The 21,725-nt window shown below is 39.7% G+C and overlaps 1 protein-coding gene across 2 annotated transcripts in view; it reads right to left on the reverse strand.

The window, feature by feature from the left end:
* Positions 1-21,725, reverse strand: part of LOC138015246 (protein SDA1 homolog) — a 52,947-nt gene continuing 31,222 nt past the window's right edge. For both annotated transcript variants that reach the window (XM_068862214.1, XM_068862215.1), the window contains exons 14-24: positions 20,395-20,492; positions 19,414-19,490; positions 17,764-17,847; positions 16,116-16,170; positions 14,732-14,829; positions 13,585-13,677; positions 12,426-12,541; positions 11,903-11,987; positions 1,306-1,389; positions 1,031-1,117; positions 1-605 (exon numbers count right to left, since the gene is read on the reverse strand). In XM_068862214.1, coding sequence (XP_068718315.1) covers positions 561-605; positions 1,031-1,117; positions 1,306-1,389; positions 11,903-11,987; positions 12,426-12,541; positions 13,585-13,677; positions 14,732-14,829; positions 16,116-16,170; positions 17,764-17,847; positions 19,414-19,490; positions 20,395-20,492 — 922 coding nt within the window. In that variant the 3' untranslated portion in view covers positions 1-560. The remainder of the gene's footprint in view (positions 606-1,030; positions 1,118-1,305; positions 1,390-11,902; positions 11,988-12,425; positions 12,542-13,584; positions 13,678-14,731; positions 14,830-16,115; positions 16,171-17,763; positions 17,848-19,413; positions 19,491-20,394; positions 20,493-21,725) is intronic.

Below are 21,725 nucleotides of genomic sequence, written 5' to 3' on the forward strand. Positions count from 1 at the left end.
TCACAGTTTAAAAAGTTTAATGCAATGATCAAAGAAGTTAATAAGTGTTCGAAACCATCACGCAAAACTATTTCAAAGTTACAATCTGAGGGAACGTGCAAGACTCCACTCCTCAATTGTCTCTCCTCCCATTCGATTTCTCAATGTGGGTCAATACTTCTTGTATGCCCTGCTCCTCACGTCTTTCAGTTTCAGTTTCGACTTTGACCTTTTCGGAAGTAAGTTTCAGTTTCTTTTAACGCCTCTCAAAGCCTCCATGCGTTTCACAAAAGAACAATCCATTTCGACCCGTGTTTTGTCAGCACCCTTTCGTTAGCGCAGAAGAAAGTGTCAGAGCAGACCAGAGTCCAGAATGGTTACAAAACGGCGATTGCCGACTTCCATTCACTTTTATCTAAGTTCAGAAGAGGCTTCTGTAGTTAAGCAACTTCAATGGTAAAGCTGGTCTCGAGCGCGATCTTCCTCAACTGAACGAGAATGCTTTGCCTGTCTTTTTTTTTTCTCTCCCCGCCTATCTTATCCAGTCAGGAAAATAACTTAAACTTTAAAAAGACGTTCCATTATTTCGCTTTCATTCTTCTCAACAGGGCGTTTTTCAGGGCAATCTGTTGGAAAAGAAAAAATTCTGAATGAAATACCACAGTGGCTTTCTCGTAACGCTATATAACACAAACGATCCTCGTCCTTTCTTTGATAATATACGGCCCTAACTTTAATTTCGTGGAGAAAACTTATTCACATATTCAAGATGCATGCCTCTAGGACAAAAGCAGACAATAAACACATTTATGCAAGAACGTGTGTGTCAAGCAAAGAGGCGTGCCTTTATTAACCACACTTCAGGGGATGGACCAATTAACCTTGTTTTCGCGATGCCCAGTTATTTTTTTCCCAAATAAGTCAACGAAAGGTCCAGGAGACTGCAGATTTCGAAAAAAATGCGCGTTAAATAATTTATATATTTCGACGTGCTTCACTTCTTTCCACTGAAAACAACACTGCTAAATAGATTCTGAAACGCGGGGTTTACCTGTTTCTCCCGAAAAGAACGTTTCGTTTTTCCTCTCACATCCTTGCTGTGTCGCATCATCATGAAATTCTTCTTTCTTCTTTTCTCCTGCAAAAAGAAAACGACACGAGAAAATATTTTTTTCAGTCGGAGAAAACTTGTCAAACGTTCCTAAAAACGTTCTTGAAAGCCTTAATTTCCTAGCCTATTTTGCGTCTCAGAATTGCGCAGCCGTTGACGATGCCTCTTGTTCAAGAAGAACTGTCTGGTGTCCAATTTTTAACAATAGGCCCTACCTTATTCGACGTGCTTGCAAACTCATTTAGTCTCTTCTTGGTCTTCGGTTTGGAACCAAATTTCTCCCTGCCTTGTCTACCAGCCTACGAATAAGAGAACCAACAAAAAACAAGGGGTTTCAATTGAAGTCAACTTTATTGACGTTCGATGGTCCTCGACCAGTTATAGGGGAAGTGCAAGAACACTTTCAATTTTGTCTCATATGAGGTCGGCTTGGACTGGCGAGATAAGAAGAAGCAACACCCGCAGATCAATTAAGTTGTCGTTAATAAGTGTCTTTTCTTTCCCAAAAATGGTTATAACGATCGAAACGTTACTCAAAGCCTCCCCACCAAAACCTTCGCACGTTCACAAGAGGGCGGATGGCTCGTTTGCTGAGGTCTTGGTTTGTGGGGCCGAGATCTCTGTAACTGGGACGGAATTTTTTCCATGTGCAATTTCGCCATGGAAAGGACAGCATCTAATTTCTTCTTCTCTTTTATTTAATAATTAAATTCAGACTAATTTTGAGGTTACTAAAATCAATCATAAAGCAAAACGTTCGAATCAGGTTTGTTTGTTAGATTTCGTGCCTTAATGGTTGCGTCACCACTGCTTATCATATGAACGTCAAGAAGATAACTGAGCCATCCTGGTAAACCACGATCACGTGAAGAGCCCCCTCTTTTGCATATAGTGGTTGTACTCACACCTCCATCGCGAGCGAAAACCGTTCCTTTACGTTAGACGTTTCCTCTGTTAATTCTACCGTTTTGGATAAATTCCCGGCTACAGAACTGATTATGCAACAGCATTTGATAGAAAATACCAATTGGAACCTGCATTTTTAAACTGTCCCTAGAGGAATTAAGATTTACGTGAGAAATTTTAAATGTTCTTAAATCATAAGTGGATTTCTTCCCAACAGGGGGTGGCTCTCGCCAGTTTCACCTTATGCGCACGCTACGGCGTAAATCTACAAGACCCATTTCTAACAGATTTCTAAGTGCTATCTGATAAAAGCCTGTCTGGCATTATTAAAAGCGACGCTTCCCACTTAGGAAGAATTTCTCCAGTCTTTGAGCTTAAATTATGCACTGGCATAATATAAAAAGAAAAGATCAACCTTTATTCTCCTTTTTAAGGTTCGCAGCGTCTTTTGAGAAAAAAAAACCCCGACCATGAAAGCATCGTGTGATATAAAAGCTGCCATAAACGGCGCAAATGAGGCGCCAGTCTACTGGAGGTCGCAAGTCGAAAGCCCTGCTCGATCAATATTCACGGTCTAAAAATATCCGAAGAGAAAGGAGTCAGTCGGCTTTTCACGGATATTTGTAGACGTTTTATTACACATAACATGAGAATTTTATTGCATAAAGCTCATTTGTACAAATCTATACGCTTTATTTTCACATGTGAAAACTATACAGCCAATCAGAATGGCGTACAGCTCTTTGACGAGTTGAAGTATAACCAATCAAAGGTAGCGTAAAGGACTTTCCAAGCCAATCACTCGTGCATCTCGTATTTTGTTATTGAATCAAATTAAATTGCATTTGCTTCAATTGTTAGTGAGTTTTTGTTTCTAATTTGTGTTCAGAAAACTATTTCAACGAAAATTCTTGCCTTAGGTGTAAACAGCTCACGACATGGAAAGTGCTTTGTACGAGGTTGTATTCACTCGCTGTTTGTGTCAAAAACCCTCACTCACTCGTACCTCGCTCGTTCGGGTTTTTGACACAAACAACTCGTGAATAAAACCCCGTACGCCGCACTTCTTTATTCATGTCTCATGCGGGCTTTTGAAGAATCCACACAAACATTCGAAAACTTAAGAGACGACAACTTTGCAATCCAACTATGCATATAAAACACAGAAGGTTGGGAGACAAACCGCAAAGACGCGACGGTGACCTGGGCAGAAAACAATTGCTTTAATGAACAAAAGCAATGCCGCTGTACGCCCTACTCGCCTGCTCTCTCGGGGGGAGAAAGCTTCACCCCCCGAGGGCGCTTGCTCAAAGGCTACACACCCTGAACAAGCGCTTCACACTTTGGTTCATTTTCAGCTTTGCCACTCTACCTGCCAGCAGAGCCTTTCTTAGCTCGACGCCGATAAAGAAAGAACTCTGCAGAAATCGTGTTTAGTCTTTATTGAGTATGTACAAGGCGTTGCTTGGAGGCAGTTTCAACCCCAGGCCAAGTTTCGATCGCACTCCTAGACGCCATATATTGATTTTTCGTAGTGAAGGCTCGATTTTGACCTTCGCCCCGTCAAAAATATGATGCGCGCGCCGCCTAAACCAGTTTGACGGGAGTGACTAGCCCAGAAACTTGGGCTGCTCGCCCTCTGGTGAGTTTTAGGGAGGTTCTGCTCGCACACGGTGCTCTTGTCTAAAAAATGACCGAATTTGAGGTTACACCGGGAGGTCACAAGCATCCGACAAAATTTTCTCTGCAAACATGACCCACTGTTAATGCCCATGTTATTCCCAACAGCTTGATGTAAACTTTGCACGAGTCGGAAGGGATTAAAATAACGAACTTTTATTAACCTGTTGGCATCGGTGCTACAGCTCTCTGTTGTGAAGTGAGCGGATGCAATACGCCATGAGATGTCCGACAAAAAGTCTCGCACAAAAATAAACCGCTTTGAATATTGAACTGCACTATATAAATGTCATGTCATTAACAAGAAAGCGTCAAGGAAAAAAACATACTTATTGCTGACCACTTAATGAGTGGCAATGACATGCAGTTTGACGTAAAAGCAACAAAACTATCGTCATTTTTTGCCAAGGTAAAACTTGACTCTACCATTAAAAAAAAAAAGTTTGGATGACCTTTTTCTTGATCACAAGGAGTCGAGGTTTTCATTGGTGTCGACATTTAAACAGGAAAATAGACCGATTATTTTAGTCACAAAGATTTGGGATTATATTTCTCTAGAACCTTAGAATGTCCCAGGAGGCATATCTTAAGAGAAGTTTCGAAAATAATTGGTGATTAACAAGCAAATCTCAGCCATCTCTCGCATTCCTTGGACACTTCTGGTTCCAAGCCGAATATGACCTCTTCCCTGCAGTCAAAATTGCCTTTGAACGTCACGTTAGGAAGTAAGATGTTTCAAAAAAGATAACAGCTTTGTCACTCTGGACTTGAGAGAATTAATGCAATGCTCTTCAAGCGTATCATGAATGACAAATATCGTTTTCCTGTTTCGTGAAAAAAGCAATATTTTCAAGTTATTCGGCCGCCATTTTAACCATTCTTCACCTCAGCCCCGAGGCCAATAAACATTACAGTTTGCTAGAATCAAAATTAGACCTTGGAGTTTTGAGCACTTGAGAACAGAGCCGAGGTTTAAAGTTCGAGTTAGTTTCAAGGGCTCTCCCAATATATTTATTTATAACATATCTTAATGTAGGAATATTTTGGATTCTTTATCTACAATTGACACGACAGTAGCTGAGGCTCATTTAATCACTATGCCGGCACTCATTCGCTCTAGACTGTCCTTCTTCTATTTCTATATTTACATCTATATCTACATCTACATGTTCCAGCACTCGGCAAAGTCCCTTTTTTACTTATGACTTGTAGACTGGTATGGCGCTGTACGAAGTGCCTTGTGTGTTCAATTTATGTGGATTAACACTGTGAACAAAAAACAAAGTTTAATAAAATCCATCACTTTTTAGTGAGGGGTAGTATTGCCATGAGTTGCTTTGAGGAGCCTGGGATTCAATGGTTTTAATGTAAGTTGTTTCTTAGGAATATCAAAACTTTTGTATGAATCTTCGTCATCTTGAGGCACACGCTGATAATTTGGACCAAAGGCCGATATACAAGTCTGCAGATCGTCAATTCACGATCAGTAGTTAAAAATTTCCTCCAGAAAGTCCTGATTCGTTACAGTTGATATAGGTTGGAAGGCTTGAAGCTGTATTTGTCTTCACGCTTACAACGAGAGGCTTTACTGAAAAGGTTTGACGCTTTAACTTCCGAGATTCCGAAGAGTAATGCCAACAAGTACTTAAGTGTTTAGATATTCGCCATCTTTCACTTTTCTCAAATGTTGTACTTGAGCGCTTCCGGGACTGCTTAACTGCTAAGCAGCTAGTCACACGGTCTCCTAAGTTACCACAATTTGCGTAATTCGCTGAGAATTATCGCCAAAGAACAATTTTGCGTCACTGGAAAGAATTCCTCAGTCAATTACAAAGTTCAAGGAATTACTCTTGGATTTTGGAATTCTCGGCACTTCGTTCGTCTGCCCACACGACATGGTTTTGACCACAAACTCAAAGCCGGTATGAATCGGATCGAGTAAAACAAATCCTGCTTTCCCTGGCGAAACGCAGGCCATTTTGAACAACGACAAAAGGATAAAAGCCGTGAGCCTTCATTTATGACCATGAAATGTTTGATAAACCAGCATAAAAGACCTTAAACATAGTAACAATATCAATGACCAAACAGCTTATAGTTTTGACGTCAACCTTGCTCGTGTGTCTGAAGACATTCAATAAGCTCTTAAACCCCACAAAGCAATATCCTTTCATCCTCAAACGATTTAACCGTCGATGCAATATCAAAATACTCCCAAGTAGACACTAGACTGGACAAAAAGGATCTTTTCACACTCAAATTAAGTAAAAGGCTGTGTTAGAACACGGAATGCATGCACGCAATGAACTTCAATAAGAACTAAAATTGCATAGGTCTTGTAAAAATTCTCAACCAAAATACTGAATGGAATCGCTCCTCCAATGTTAGCCCTCAACGTCTTTTGTCACTTCAAGAAGTAAAAAAATTATACGTTACAATGTTACATGCCCTTCCTAAATACTTGAATAACACTGAATACATATGATACTAAACAATAATATTATGGAGCCTTTTACGAATTCCAATAACGAATGTTTTCAGAAGTCAAAGACCTACAAATACTGAAATGATACAGCCTAGAAAAATAAAATAAAATTTAAAAAAGACTTCTCCTTCATGTTTCAAATATTCCGTGCTAATTTGGGGAATATATATTAGACCTCTTCGTTTTACTGAGTAACAAGAGGTCTGCCGAAGATCTATCGTTAAATCTGGCGAGGATTTCTCGTAACCTCCAGTCTGAGATTACCAAAGACCATTTATGTTTTTCTTTTATATGCTAAGAACGTCTGCGTTTAGAATGAAAGTGTCCATGCATGCAGAGATAATCTATTCCTCACTGATCCCCGGAAACTCAGTGACTGGACGAGCATCGTCTACTCTCTGAACGCGATGAATTTTGCCTCATTATTTGAAACGGAGAAGCTTCTAGACTAGCCTTTCCTTTTACTACTGATTTAGGATTTTATGATGTCTTACATTTGCTACACAAAATGGGGAACAGTGATGAATGAAATGACTCCAAAATGGCGGCGCACAGGAAAGTTGAACCAGGAAAATCCTCAATTTACACGTCACGTGACACGTCCCAGGAAAAAGCTGTCTCTCAACCTGACCTTTTCCTCGAGAAAATATTTTTTCATGTTCTTTTTGGTTTGACGACAAGCTTTTTTCCAACAAGAAAAAGTCATTCCAACAATTCAGCGATTTCATATTTCAGTGTTGCAAGAATGGATGGAGGCGGCCTTCCAATTTGTACCAAAACTTTTTTAGCTTCTTTTTCCTCACTTCCAACAGATCAAGAACGTTCTGTTTTACCGTTCTGTAATTGGAACCTTGCTCCGTTTGCTAGGGATAACCGATACTCTGGCTAACGAACTGTACTCAATTAACACGGCATTAACTTCCAACAGGTACGAGAAGAGCTGTTGTGCAAACTCGAATCGAAGTTGTGATTTCCGTATACTTCATTACCAGCATTGTGACTGGTCGTTACAAAGCACTGATAAGCAAAAAAAGTTATTCAAGGTTGTGTCAATCCTAACGCGCCATCAAAGTCTCCAAAAAGGAACTGCCTGTAGGTATATCTTGACGACAAATAGCAGAGCTAAAACGTCGACTGTCAAGTCATCCACCACAAAATGCTGAACGTTCCAACATTTTGGTTTAATTGACCACCGCAAGATTCTTTACAAACACTACCAAACCTTCAAAAATGGCACGTCTATTATTTCTAGAATTAATGGAATGAATTCTTGTGTTGCTTAAATTTTTAGCCATTGTTTTGGGATTACACAAACGTTGCACTGAATGGCGTTGACTATTTCCAACCTCATGCACAACTCGTCCAAGAACATATTAATCTCATTGAAAAGATCGAAAGCGTGTATTGCATGCCACAAAACTTCGTTCAACAAAACAAATTTGAAGAATTGAGACACAGAGAGAATGTTTTTGGCCAAACTGCTTGTTATGCAGTTATCAATTAATTTAGGAAATGGTAATACTTCGTCAGGCCACAACATAGGGGACAAAGTCTCCTATACTCTTCTTAGACAATCCAGTGATAGGTTCTTCAACATCTCACGCAACTTGATTACCAGCCAGGGCTATGCATACAAACATTTAAAGCTGTAATTATAAAGATCTACAAAGGGAGTATTACAAAACTCGAGTGTTAGCCATGCCGGGATTGGAACTAGCAAAGGAAGACGCTCAAAGACATGGATCCTTTCAATTATATTGTTAGTTTTTACTAATAGCTTTTTGGGGCTTAGAAAAACGGAAACCACTAAGGGAATGATCGAATCTGTCCAAACGTCAAACTAGTCGAGAATACATGAGATGCCAAAAATACTCTCATCTCTAAGTAACTTGAATCCCAGATAACGGGGCAAGAAAGAAATGTATGCTAGCCGAATACTTTTTCCGGCAACTTGGCAAACCCGTGCAAACCGGACGTTTCTGGGATAGCATCAAGGGATGGAATTGTCATCTTGCAGTCAATCGTTCCTGTTTTCCCAAAAAAGCCTGATCGCAAGTTCGCGGAGCTGTTTACGATTTTACAAACGGTCAAATTCCTCTTTATTTATAATTATTTACTTTTATGCCTATTTTTCATGTGATTCACAAGTGGCCTTTTATTCTGGAAAGAGCTGTCGAGCACCGCTCGAAATAAACACGTAGAAGTCAAGTGATGACCGCATGACTAATGTCACGCAATAGGCTGCGATGCAAGAGTCACGCATCACTACGCTGAAGAATGTCTTCCGTTGAAGCAAGAAAGGAAGAAAACGCAAGACCCGTGTTAATTCCTGTTTCACTTATTAAGAATTTGCCTGTTATTTGGCTGCTGAACCAGGAAAAGAGCTTCGGCCGAAAAAAAATCTGAGATAGATGTCGCCAACATTCTATCCTCACACAACAACATAGAATTGCAGATGTGATATGTGGCCTAAGGTTTATCGTCCTTACCGAGAAGACTTGCGCAAGTCTAACTATTCTCTGATGAAATTACAAATTTCACGAGGTTACAGAGGAAATCTCGTGTACTCCACGTGCTTTTTATTGTCACCTGCAAATACTCGCAAGAACGTGCAATGCGCGAGAGATGTCACGTTTTCGCGCGTATTTGCGAATGCTAATCTCGGGCGCGCGCGTTCGTGCAGCGCGTTCGTGCCTTCGCGTTGGGAGCGTGCAGCTTGATTAACTTCAGAGGAAGTCGTAATCTAAATCGCAAACGCGTCGTGCAAACAAATCAGGGAAATTTTGATAATTGAATGACTTCCGCGTGCAAATTTTTTTGTTGGCACAAAAACGAAAGCAAAAATAGAAACGAGAGAGTCACAAAACGTGATGACTTCAAGAGAGCGTGAAGAAATTTCCTCAAGTTCACACTGGTGGGCCGCAGGCCTCTTGACTGCTCAGACTTGGTCAAAAACACTAACTTCTAGTTGTTTTTTTTTCACAACTGGTCTATGATTTTCTAACGTTAAAAGCATCAATTGGTTCAACAAAGTTTGAAGGAATTGCATGCATTAAGATAACGTGCGTTAAACATAATTTGTCAACCAATGTTTTGATTTCGATCAAACATTTTTCCAAGATTAATTAAGCATTGTTATCCAACAGTCTCAGAAGTGCACCTAAAATATGCTTTTGACAACGAAGTTCATTTTTTATTCAATACAACGATCAGGTCACCAGTGCGATCCAAAGTATAACACTCGGATTAAATTCCATGGTTGCATGCCGTGCAGTAACTTACTCAGTCAGAACATTTAGCCGGCCAGGGCTAGAAGTTTGGGTAATCACAGGGTTTGACTGAAATTTGAAAATCAAGCGGATGGATGGCTTCCTCTCATCGATTTTTGTGTTCTAAGACAGTCCATTTCGTCCATTTCTTTTAAATTTTGATTGCACGCGCGACCTGAAGGCGCCTTAAACCTCTTAATCCGATTTCTATCGCGAGACCAAATTACAAGTCCCGTCGTTGGAATAGGCGCCTTCTCGGTGCCATTTAATCGGCTAAAATATATTGAATGGATCCTAGAAACTAGAACTAGAAAATCTTCTCGTAACTGGGTCTTTTGACGCAGCACTGTGGTGCCCCCCTAACAACACAGGGTCAGCCCCTATACACGAATAGAATTCCTCTACTGATGGTCTGCACAAAACCGCGGGAAGTTTACTAGAGGGAGGATTGCAAACAAGACAAGCGGATTCCGAGGAACCAGCCAATCTCTTCAGTTTAGACCAGGCATCCGCTACTTTGCGCGCAACTCGAAGCAAAAAGTCTTCAAATACCCCAAAAATGGGGTTTTCAAGGTTAATTTCTAACCGTAGATACCCTAATTATGTAGGAATGTGACCCATGCATTAGTACGCCCAAATATTTAGAGGTAAATCCTCTCATTTGACGAAATGGCTACAGGTTAACGTAAGGACACCATGATTTCCCCTAAAATTTAGTTATTTTTCACCCATGCAGCTCAAAAGAAACTGTAACGACAATCTCTTCGTCCATTCCATCACAGACCACCTTGCTTGCACTTGAAAGATCCAGGTTTATCTTCATTACTAAGCCCATATTAGTATTCGCTCAAAATTCGCTTTAATACCTTTAGTCCCTTTAATTCCACATAACCCATTTAACAAAGTCGATAATTTGGCCTGATAAGGTAAGACCATCAAAACTATCCTATTTATAGAAGCGGTCAGTCGAGTTAAATTACACGTTTTGCATAGCAATAAACCTTACTAATCGGCTTGTTAGCCACACCCTCGACGAATGGGATAAAAGTCGAACATGCGATGAAAATTAGTTGAAACGAAGTATTTCCTATGAAAGAAAACACAGCTAAAACTTACCCCATCCCCCAAAAAAAGGTCGCCCGCTACCTTCCCTTTCATTTGAAAAAAAGGGTGCGCGTACAGATTGGATAAAATTTGTAGAAGAAGCGTCCCTGCTAACTTACTTTTTGTTTGCTTAAGCAAGGGAGAACGGTAGAATGAAACTAAGTTTTTCATTTTTTATAAATCTAACGAAGGCTCCGGCAAAATAACTTAGAGGAGTTCAAAAAGTTTGGAAAATTTAAATCAACATTTTGAGCAAGACTATGATTTTTCTATCTTGAAGCTGATAATTTTGAAAAATCGCCAACTTTTGATGAAATGAATTTATGGTGCAAAGTCCCAAGATCCTCAGTTGTTTGTCCAATTAAGGACGTTCGTTCTTACACTAATATGTATCGTTTTTCAAGGTCTATTTCACCTCAGAAAAAGACATCAGCTGCAAAGGTTAATTTAGTTATATTAGTTATGTTGAACTGAGTACGTTTACCTGATCTAAATTTCGCTAATGTAGTTTTTTTATTGCTGAAAGTTGTAAGCTAAGATCGTCTTAAAATAACGCAAGCTTCTAAAAGTGCACCTCATGATCTCGAAAACGAGCACGGTGACCCCCCATTTTTTTTGCCTTTTTGGAAAAATTAAATCATTACCTTTTTGCGTGGCAAGTTTTAAAAAAATCTGTACGTGGGAACATTTCGGACGCGAACGTCGTTGTTCTTGGTTTAAGGAACTCAATCATTGAATGTGAGCAGGGTAAGCACTAAGGTACTTTTAATAAAAAAAAACTTTTTTCTTCAAAAGGTCGGATGTCTTTTGTCAGAAATCAAATATACGGAATTAAATGAACGCCGATTTTGAAGTGCCCACTTCCTCTTTGGGCCATTAGCATTAACACTAGTGTCTTAGAAGTAAGTTTACGTACGAGACACAGTGTCCTCTGCTCCTCGAGTAGAGATAAACAGCTGTATTTTAGCCCAATCAAGAGTGAATTAGATGAGAGTGTTGTTTTGGCATGGGTGGGCTCCCAAGTACAGTCACGATTTTTTAGAATACCTGTTCCCGCGAAAATCAGTTGTCATGTCCCTGAAAAAACATGGCAAAAGCAGACACGGGTGACATGGATTCTTCTTTTTGGTTAAAATGGGCGGCCCTTTGTTTGTTTCGCGCGCAAAATGTTCTAAAAATAAATGCATGTGACTGTGTTAGTGCAAGACCGCGAAGTGATGGATCCTAAAATAACGCTAACCCGGGAATTCACCTTATTGCTGGAAATAGAAAGCAAATGCGCTTACATTTAATGGGACGCTTGGGCGTGCAAATAATTACTAGCATTTCTGGACATAAGTAAAGAAAATGTGTTATGGTTCCACTCACAAGCACAGTTTCCCATCTTGCTTCCTTGTCATGTTTTCTCTTCTTATGGATGTTCTCTATGTCTCCTACAGAAATCAGCTCACCTCTGTTTCAAAGGGAGAAATAGAAAGATAATGAGTAAAAGTCAGAGAGGTGGTGGAGAGAGCAGCGGCCTTTATTGTCGGTATCACTGAGGGTTGAGAGCTATGCGTTCTACCGCTAAGAGGGGATTCTCCTGATGCCGCGATTTTTCCTTCTTCTCAAAATTACGCCACGCCATCGCAGCTATGTTAGTGGAGACAAGCAATAGATCTCAAATTAGCTCCTTTTTCTTCGTCCAACAGCGTAATGACAGAACACCATTCACGGCTTATCAGTGTTGAAAGAAGTTGACGCTTTTTTTCAGTTCTCAATAGAATGACTGTATTTTTACCCAGATCAATAGGGACAATTAGGTCGTGTTCTAATCGGATCAGGCGTTTCAACCACAATCACTTTTAGTTAAATAGAGGACGGATTAACATTTCTACGATAAGTAACTGACCTTTCCGGTGGTATTCCATCAATCCTTTGTGCCTTTCGCTTTTTCCCTGCCTTAAAATTCAGTGCACGTGCTGCTTCGCGCAACCGAATCTTTTTGAAATCTTCATCGGTTAGAATCTAAAATAAACATAACAGGAAAGTTGATAAAAGAGGCTAAATCAGCTAAAATGTACGACTTATTTATGAGGTTGACCAGGAGGCGGAAACGTGGCGCGTTCAGATCACACAAGACAAAATAACGATTTCCAAGAAGTTAAAGCCCAGTTCGGCACTTGCGATATGTGAATTGCAGTAAAGTACTTTTTAAATGAAATATTCACTACTTGCACAAACCCATAATACACCTCTTTTACTCCCCAAAAATCTGCATAGGCATTGTTTTCGACTTCTCTTGGGACATTTTCATGTCCCAGGAGAAATTGCAAACAATGGTTATGCAAAAGTTTTGGGGGGTAATAGAGGTGTGTTATGGGATTGTGCAAGTCGTGAATAACAGTTTCTGTGTGTTTCAAGAAGAAAGAAAGTAAGTACGTTCGATGACAAGAAGTAGAAAGTGGCGTTAAGCGTAAGGCGCAATTAATTAAGCAATGTTACGTTCTCGCGCTCTGATTGGTTGATATGACGTCATGAAGAAGTTGACGTTGAGGAACACCGACTTCGTTTCACAAATTCCATCCCCTGTCCCCTACACTACCTCTCCGTCTCATTACTTTTTCTCAGGTCACATGTACATCACTGCAAGACTCCATATTGCTCATTTTTCTGTTCCAATAGACAACTTTTACGATGGCGTCATTTGACTACACAACCAGAATTCAGTTTGTTTTTCTTTTCTTATTTAAATTTTGTATTTCCAGTGGGGCAAAAATAACAATAACTCTAATTGGCATGAGACAAGCAAAACTTGAAGGATTCTGGTACTTGTAGTCAAAGGGCGTCATCATTCAAATGTCCTATTACATAAAACCGGGGAGATTTTCATTTGGCGCAAACTAAAATCGGTTACCACCGGTGCTCTGCGTGCGCTTTCATAATACTACAAGAGAATGAAATTTCACCAAGGTTGCTTCACTGGAGAGAGAATTTCATTTGGATAAAAGAGACCTCGAACCGGTATCACGTATTTAAACTGAGCCGGAATTCAGTCTTGGTTATCTTACCCGTGTTTGACTTATCCTCGCTGCTTTGGATTTCAACTCTTCTTTTTCTTCTTCTTTAGTCTTGACAATGTCATTCTCCTCGTCCATCCCATTCTAGGCAACGGAAAAAGCAAAAGATCTCCTTCAGTATTTTTTTCCCAATAGCACGATCGCGAATTTGTACGTACTCGTTCACAAAAAGTATCACGAGTGAGTTGACAAGTTATCGTCTCGGGTGAGTCGGGTACACTCTTTTTTTTTATAAGAATATATTTTATAAGAATATCAAGGCTGAAATTTTAAGAATATTTTAAGAATAAAGCCGAGGCTGAGATTTTGAAAAGGACAGATATAATTTCGTGTGTTGAAACATCTGTAAATACAATACAATTTTGTGTTTTTGACTTGACCATATACCTGCACAAGCTATAGCAAAATGTTCAACGCTAATGACAGTTCGATGAACGGTACATGTAATACATATGTACAGTATTCAGCACAAAATACATAAACTAAGCCGCAAAAAAATATGACAAATTCTTTCTTTTTAAATAAAAAAACCTAGAGAAAACAGATCAAGATACCAAACACTTGCAATTGATACCCCAATAAATTCTAAAACGGAAATGTCATAAGCTATAATTTAAAAATAATACAAGAATATTTCCAGGATAAAATCGGCAGAAAAATAAGAATATTCAGCCTGGGCCGGAAAAACAACATTCTTATAAAAGAAAAAAGAGTGTATCGGGTAGTGATCTTCGTATACTGAGCGGTGATGTTGCCCAGTGACTAGGCACTAAATTTGCGTATGCATGCTACAGGCTCAAATTGAGCGACGTTAAAAAAAAGCTCTCCACTCAAAGTAAGCAGTTTCCTGCTCGACTTGATGAATTCAAAATTTGAACTAAGAAGGAGACTCCTTTTTGATCAAAGTGACCATTCCAGTCGAGTTTCTCAACACTGTTTCAATCGTCACTTAATTCCTGTTCATGGCCTCACAAGCTGCGATCTATAAAATTACAAACGATTAATCTAGTGTCACTTTCTGTCATACGACATCTTGAAAATCGACGGACCACCATTGCCAAGGATAGCTTACATAAGACCGTAAGAGGGCAACACTCATCAGTGGATACCAACAGACAAGATAAATAAATTTGGTTACCTCTTCTGCCTCGTCTGAAGAATGATGCACGTCTATCCATTCACCCTCATCGTAATCGTCATCATCCCTTTCCAATGCGTTTGCAAGGCATTTTATTCCTTGGAGGGAGGACACCGTTAAAATAAGGTTATTTAAGGTGCCCAAATCTCAAAATATTTTACTTTGCAAATTCCTTCCAAATGACACATAAATTTGTCTTGTCTATGTATAAATGGTTGTGCGCATGCGTGATGTGTTGGTCACACCGGGTTGTGTTATGATGTGTCACCTTGCTTTTATTGTTTGTTTGTTTTTTTCTATTTTAGAGTTCGATTTTGAAGCTCCGCTCACCAGAGAAACTTTTATGTGGCAACTTTTGAGTAACAAATATATTTTCCCGAGAGGATGAACCGATACTATTTGTCGAAAACTCCTTTATCCGCGGACGTGAAAGACTTTGAGCAGACAAACACGAACGTCAAACCAAAAAAAATGGCGCCTCAAACTTGGTCAAAAGCGTGAGGGACTTGGGCTCTACTACTCAGCAACATTAGCGACATTTGTCATTCACAACAACAAATAAAATTTTCGCATTGGGCAATTTTCATTTATCATTTAAAAGCTGAAGCTCCTTTATTTGTCACAAAATTTGGGCAAATTTTCTCACCCTGAAAAGCAAACAAAAATTGTTACATCAAAATTGCCACATAAAAACTAGTTTGTTGCATTTTACGGCATTAAAGAGAAGCTTTATTGAGGCATTTAAAAAGATAGAGAGTCCTTTCTAGTCACGGTCCGTTTTCCGTAAGCATTCTTTAAGGACGTTGACCACTATTGTTATTGCGCATATGTTCTGCGCATCTCCAGATACTCGGATCTCCTATCGCCGATGCTTACTAATACAGAGATATTAATACGCGGTTTAAAACTATCCGGAGAAAGTAGATCTTAGTAAGTACTCTTGGTATCCAAAAAGAAAATTGGGGGTAACCATGCATTTTTGAGAGATAATTAAGATTCAATTTATTCATGAATTATCTTTGAAAAATGCGTGGTTACCCCCAACTTTCTTTTTGGATTTCAATAACACTTGTTAAGATCTACATTTCCTGCATAATCACACATCGGGGCAAAAATATCTTTAATTAGTAGGCACCGTCCTTAAGCGGTCAATGGAGATTTTTTCGTTCATTTTTCGACTCGAAGAATTTTCTTATTTTTTGTTTTCCATTCTCTCACGTGCGTCCCGGTTTGTTGCCAGCATCATCCAGATTACTCCTCGAGAGGTAGAACGCCAAACGTACTTGAAAACTGAATCGTAATTGTTTGCTTGCGCACGAAGTAAAGCCACAAGTCAAAATCACTACTTGACAAAACTTTTTCGTGTGACTGAGGAATTACTTACCATGGTTCGAGTCATCTTTCGCATCATTTCTAATCTCAGGTTCTTCGTCAAGAACCTGTAAGCGGGGAAAAATCGACAATTATTTGATGAGGCCTAGTGGTTGTCACATAAATAAGACGAGGTTGTTTGCTTACTTATATTATAAGAAAGCTGAATTTATTGGCTACTCTATTGCGTTCTCAAGAGTTTTAAAATTCACAGCATGAAGATTAAAAGGCTGGAATTTCAAGCGTTAGACCTACGACGTCGGAGCGGTTGTGAAGGACTTTCTTCCACTGCATCGTGGAGCAACGCTGTTGGTGGAAGTAGAGTGACATGAAAAACGAAAACAGAACTTAAAGAAAGGAATAGAAGCGTTCGTTTATTCTGTGGCGGCAGGTATAGAGGCTGCCAATGGACGACATGCATTTTTGCTCAAAATTTTTTTCATGGCTGTCCATGCATGTTAACCTTGCGAATAAAGTCTGCCGGAGTCTTATCTTAGGGGCTTTAAGATCTACGATGGCGATGTAAACGAAAACGTCACCTCGAAATACAACTTTGCACTCTTAAGGGCCCACTGACGTATTTTTTGGGGTGCGTTGCTAAGGATGTAATAGTTAAGTAATTTGAGAAAATTTGGCATTATTTTGGTCACTTTCCAACTTTTGTAAGCGAATGACCCTAAATATGACGTCATCATACCACGCCCATGGTCACGTGACCAATAAAAGAAAACTCTAAATTTGTCTCCGTGTTACGCAATTTGGGTATTTAATCGATGGTTTGATAATTAGTATTCGTTTTTGCATCCAGCCAAGCATGGTTTTCTTTTTATTTTGAAAAATGTTCTTTTTAGAGACATAAACGATACTGAAATATCCATAACTTTTTCAAAAAAGATGATTTTAAAAAATCAATGCTTAGCTATATTTTGTGTTTGGGGCTGAAACGCGCCATGTAAAAAAAAATTTAATTCAATTTAAAACCGCCGGAAATTTAGCTTTTTTCTCAAACCGGAAGTCAGTTCGTTTACGCATGCGCAGTTGATCTGAGAACGAGCGCGAGGAAGGGCGAAGAAAAATCTTCGATGGAAACAACAGTTTATGCGGTGACTTTTGCTTGTGAGAAGCTTGTGAGTGGGTTTTCTTGTCAGCTCATGATATGATGACGTCAGTTACCGGAAGTAACATTTCACTTCCTTAGCAACGCGCGAAAAATCCGTCTGTGGGCCCTTAAGCTGCCGCTACATGAGCGATTTTTTGCTCGCGCCGGTGATGCGATTTTTTCAAATTTTATCGCGTCGCCAGCGCTCGATGAGAATCGCAAGTGTAGCCACCCTCGAACTGGCGACGCGACAGCTGAAAAACCGCAGAAAAAAAAAATCGCGAGGAATTAAATGAGTTGAATTTCTCGCGATTTTCTTTCTGCGATTTTTTCAGCTGTCGCGTCGCCAGTTCAAGGGTGGCTACACTTGCAGACGCGACAAAATTTGAAAAGATCGCATCACCGGCGCGAGCAAAAAATCGCTCCTGTAGCCGCGGCTTTTGGTCGTTTGCGATTATTCCATCTCCTTCACGATTACAATGTGGACGAAGTATCCTAAAAGGAATTGGGCACAAGGGGTTTCAGAGTAAAAGTCAAAGAGACTATAAATTGGTAATTTCACCTCAGTTCCAGGAACGAAGTCTGTTGCTTTCAATTCACCATACTGTTTCACTGTAAAATCTTTACTATCTTCTGTCGGTTTTCCCTGCGATTAAAAACAATGCAAATCACTAAGCAAAAACCAGGCTGCCTTCGAAAATATTCTACTGGTTTCTCAGTTTCTCACCGTAAACACAAACCCATGAATCGAAGAGATTTTATGACCTAAAGCTGAAAAATAAAATTGGGCGGTCACAACATGTTTGCACATGCATACTATCATAGCTTACGCCAAGGTAGATCTTGGTGATCAAGGTTCGTATAATTTATGATTCTTCACGCTGCTAAACACAGGTGGCTCGGGCTTAACATGAAAGAAAATAAGATGGCCACAAATATACATTATTTGTATGGAAATACCGATGACAATTTGAAGGAGATAACGCGATCTGTGATAACCGAATTTCACTCGATTTTAACAAATGGAGCAAAATCAATTATTAAATCCTGCTAAATAACCACTAAGGAAAGAAAGAACACACAGAGAAAAAATATATCTTTTTACTGAGATTCCGAAACAAATCCTCATAACTGCGACCATTATTTTTTTTTCCAGTCACATTGGGAGTTTTTCCACATGTGCCCCAAGTCGAGATGCATTGTCTTATCACTTTAATTTTGCTTGTCTTTTTATTATTTTTCTGGTTTCCTTTAAAATAACCGCCGCTACTATTTCCGAGTGAAACCACCTCTAGAAATCGAGTTCGTTTCACCATAGTTAATACATGGAGATGGTTATGAAACTCGACACGTTTCTTTGTTTTTGTGCGCTACTTTGGCCCTGATCACGTACAAACCACTTTTTTCTAAACGACAGTCAACCTAAAGTTTCGATTCATTTATTCAAACTCATCAAAAGATTGTGCATGGTAATGGTCAAGTTAACATGAGGCGCGATGTCAATCTTCTCACTTTTTAAGTTTCCAGAGTTTCATAACAAGTCCATCTTTATGAAGTATGGTTTTCAATATCAAGCCTGCACCTTCGTTACCACAGCAACGACTAAATTAAACCACGTGACTTTTCTGTGATTGGCTTCGCTTGTCAATTCAATCATACCAAACAACAACAACAACAACAATTTTGTTTTAGAGAGAGTTTTAATCGAGTGTCGTAAAACCAAAACTAAAGTAATTACTTTGGCCAATCAAAAAGGATGGGGACAATCCCGTAAACCAATCAAAACTCGAAGTAATTACACGTAGCCGACACAAAGCGCGAAAAAAATGTGCACGCGCAAGCCACGATTGGTTTTGGTTTCACTTCTGATTGGTTGAAAAAAGTGGCGCGAGAACTTTGAACCAATCACTGAGTGAAGTAATGCAAGACCAATGCAATTCGCTAATTGCTTTCGACACTCGATTGAAAACCGCTCTGTCTGTACTCCTGATTGGTTCATTATTATAAGAAAAGAAAAGAAATTAAAGTTGAATGCTTGCCAATGAAGAGAGCACAGCCACAAGGTAACATCAGACGTCAGTCGCGCGACGAGGTTGAACAACGCGGAAGATTTGGGCCCTCGCAGAAAAAGCAGTTCCAGATTTTCAGTGACATGTAGGGGCAATGCATGCATGCTTAATACAGTTGTATAGGTAGGAAGTCAAACGCTTACTCTGTCTTTCTTGTGGAGAAGTGTTGGATTTACGGCGCGGAACAACTGTATGAGAGATCGAGCAGCCATCATAACACCTAAAAAGAAAATGTGCAGAAGGTGGATATTTTAACCCAGTTTCGAAACCTAAAAAAAGACAACTCGAAGAAGTACTACTGTGATTTTGAACTCAAGGAGACAAGATAGTGTCTTTGTTCTTCTAGGTGACCTCACGCTAATAATTGATTGTTTGACAGATCGATGGCTCAATCTATTAATTGGCTGATTAAATCAATTGTTTGATTAATAGACCAATTTATTCAGTCCTAAACAAAAGGCATCATGTCGAGGCTCTGGGGAATGAACATAAGGATTTGTAGGAGTTTATTCCCCAGAGCCTCGAGATGATGCCTTTTGTTTAGGACTGAATTTCAACAAATCGAAAGAGGTTTTTGACAGCTCTAAGGAAGACACTAAAAAGGTAGATAGCAAGGCTGACTAACTGATACTCGATAGATGGATCGATAGACAGACAGACAGACAGACAGGCAGCGCAGGTACGTTGGTTGGTTAATTGATTGATTGATTGATTGATTGATTGATTGATTGATTGATTGACCGAAAGACTGACTCACTCGCTGCCTGACTGAGTGACTAACTGAATGGATTATGGAGTGACAGACAGACAGTGATTAAAGTGATCGATTTACTCCTTGAACTTCAATAAATGACTGCTTGATAGATTGAGCTACTTGCTGATATACACCTTCACGCACTAATAACTTCATGTCCAATACAAAACAATGAATGAAAGGAAAGCCTAAAAAATCCATGCATGAATGGGATTCAAAGCCATGACCTATGCGACACCACAGCGCTGTACTAATTGACACATCAAGCCAACTGGCAGCTGGCCATTCTGTGAGTTCAAAATAAACTCGTTGAGGATGGCGATATGTGTTAGAGACTGATAACTGGCGACATAATTTTCACGACACGCACCTTTATCTTTCGATTTCTTGTACTGCGCTAAATCTTGCAACAAGTCGTCCGTCATGACCAGTGGACATCTTGCACACACTTCTCGTATAGCATTCAGACTATAAAGAGACATAAAGTGGATTTAAAGGGGTTTAGTTTCTAAAGAAGCTGTGGTGCTGTGTCGGAGGAGAAGTGAACAACAGAAACAGGTTTATCAACGGAGTCCATATGGTAAATTGACCAACGTAAAGACGTTTGAAAGCTGACGTTTCGATCGTTAAGCTCCTTGCAAACGAACACAACATCTGTCAATATTGTTGGGAGTTAATGGTTCGGCAGAAGTTGGATGGTGTTGGCAGTGGTCTGCAAACAGGCGCAACAAGTCCCAACAATATAAGGATGTGAAGTGTATTATGGGAAGGATACGACCCATAAGACTTTGTAACCTTGAAAATGAATGGCTATCTCCATGAACACCAAATTTAATGCGCGTGCGCGGCCCCAACAATGTTGGAAAAGCTGTGCAAACAGATCCAACATTGTTGCTCTACGCTTCGGTGATCACGGAACAAAAGGAATGTTGGGAGTTATTGGCGCAAACGTTTGACAAGTTTCGAACCTCGCGCAACAATTCCCAACAAGCAACAACGTGCAACTTGGTGTGCAAACGGAGGAACATCTAACACTTAACAATGGGGAGCTTTAGATAGTAGGACGATGATGTTTCCGAGTACGAGTTTACCGTTCTGAGCACGCGCACTTCGAAAATTGTCGTCCTCCAAATCGTATGCGCAAAACAAAAACAATACGGAACTGGGGCCCTTTTCTCGAAAGTCCCGAAACTTTTCGGGGTATTTTCGGGTGTCATAGTTCCTTTTGTATCTCAAGAACGGAGAGGATTTAAGTCGTCAAACTTCACAGACATGTTTCTTTTAGTTACCGGTAGCTTGAAAACATGTTAAAAGATGGTTCATATGGGGTACAAAACTAGCACTTCAAATTACACTCTAATGAGTTAAGTATGTTAAAATATCGCTTTTACAAACTAGCAGTTGGCAGTTTCTTAAATGGCTTTTCGGGACTTTCGAGAAACGGGCCCCTGGTAAGTTGTAAAAAGATTTATTTCTATATCATCTTCAACCTCATATAGATAAAAATCCAGAAAAAAGCACGGTTTTTGAATTTAGAATTTGAAAATGGCAGGAAATGAAACCGTTTTCAACAGCCAATCAAATATAGCCTTTTTTGGATTTGACTAAAGTCTCTCTTTAACGACCGCTGGTCAAGGGAACGATGGCTCTAGGAACTTGGTTGGAAAGTGGTCTCCAAGTCTCCTCCCTGATTCGCTAATA

The sequence above is a fragment of the Montipora capricornis genome, chromosome 9 (genome assembly GCF_036669925.1).
Source record: "Montipora capricornis isolate CH-2021 chromosome 9, ASM3666992v2, whole genome shotgun sequence".
Taxonomy (NCBI): Eukaryota; Metazoa; Cnidaria; class Anthozoa; order Scleractinia; family Acroporidae; genus Montipora; species Montipora capricornis.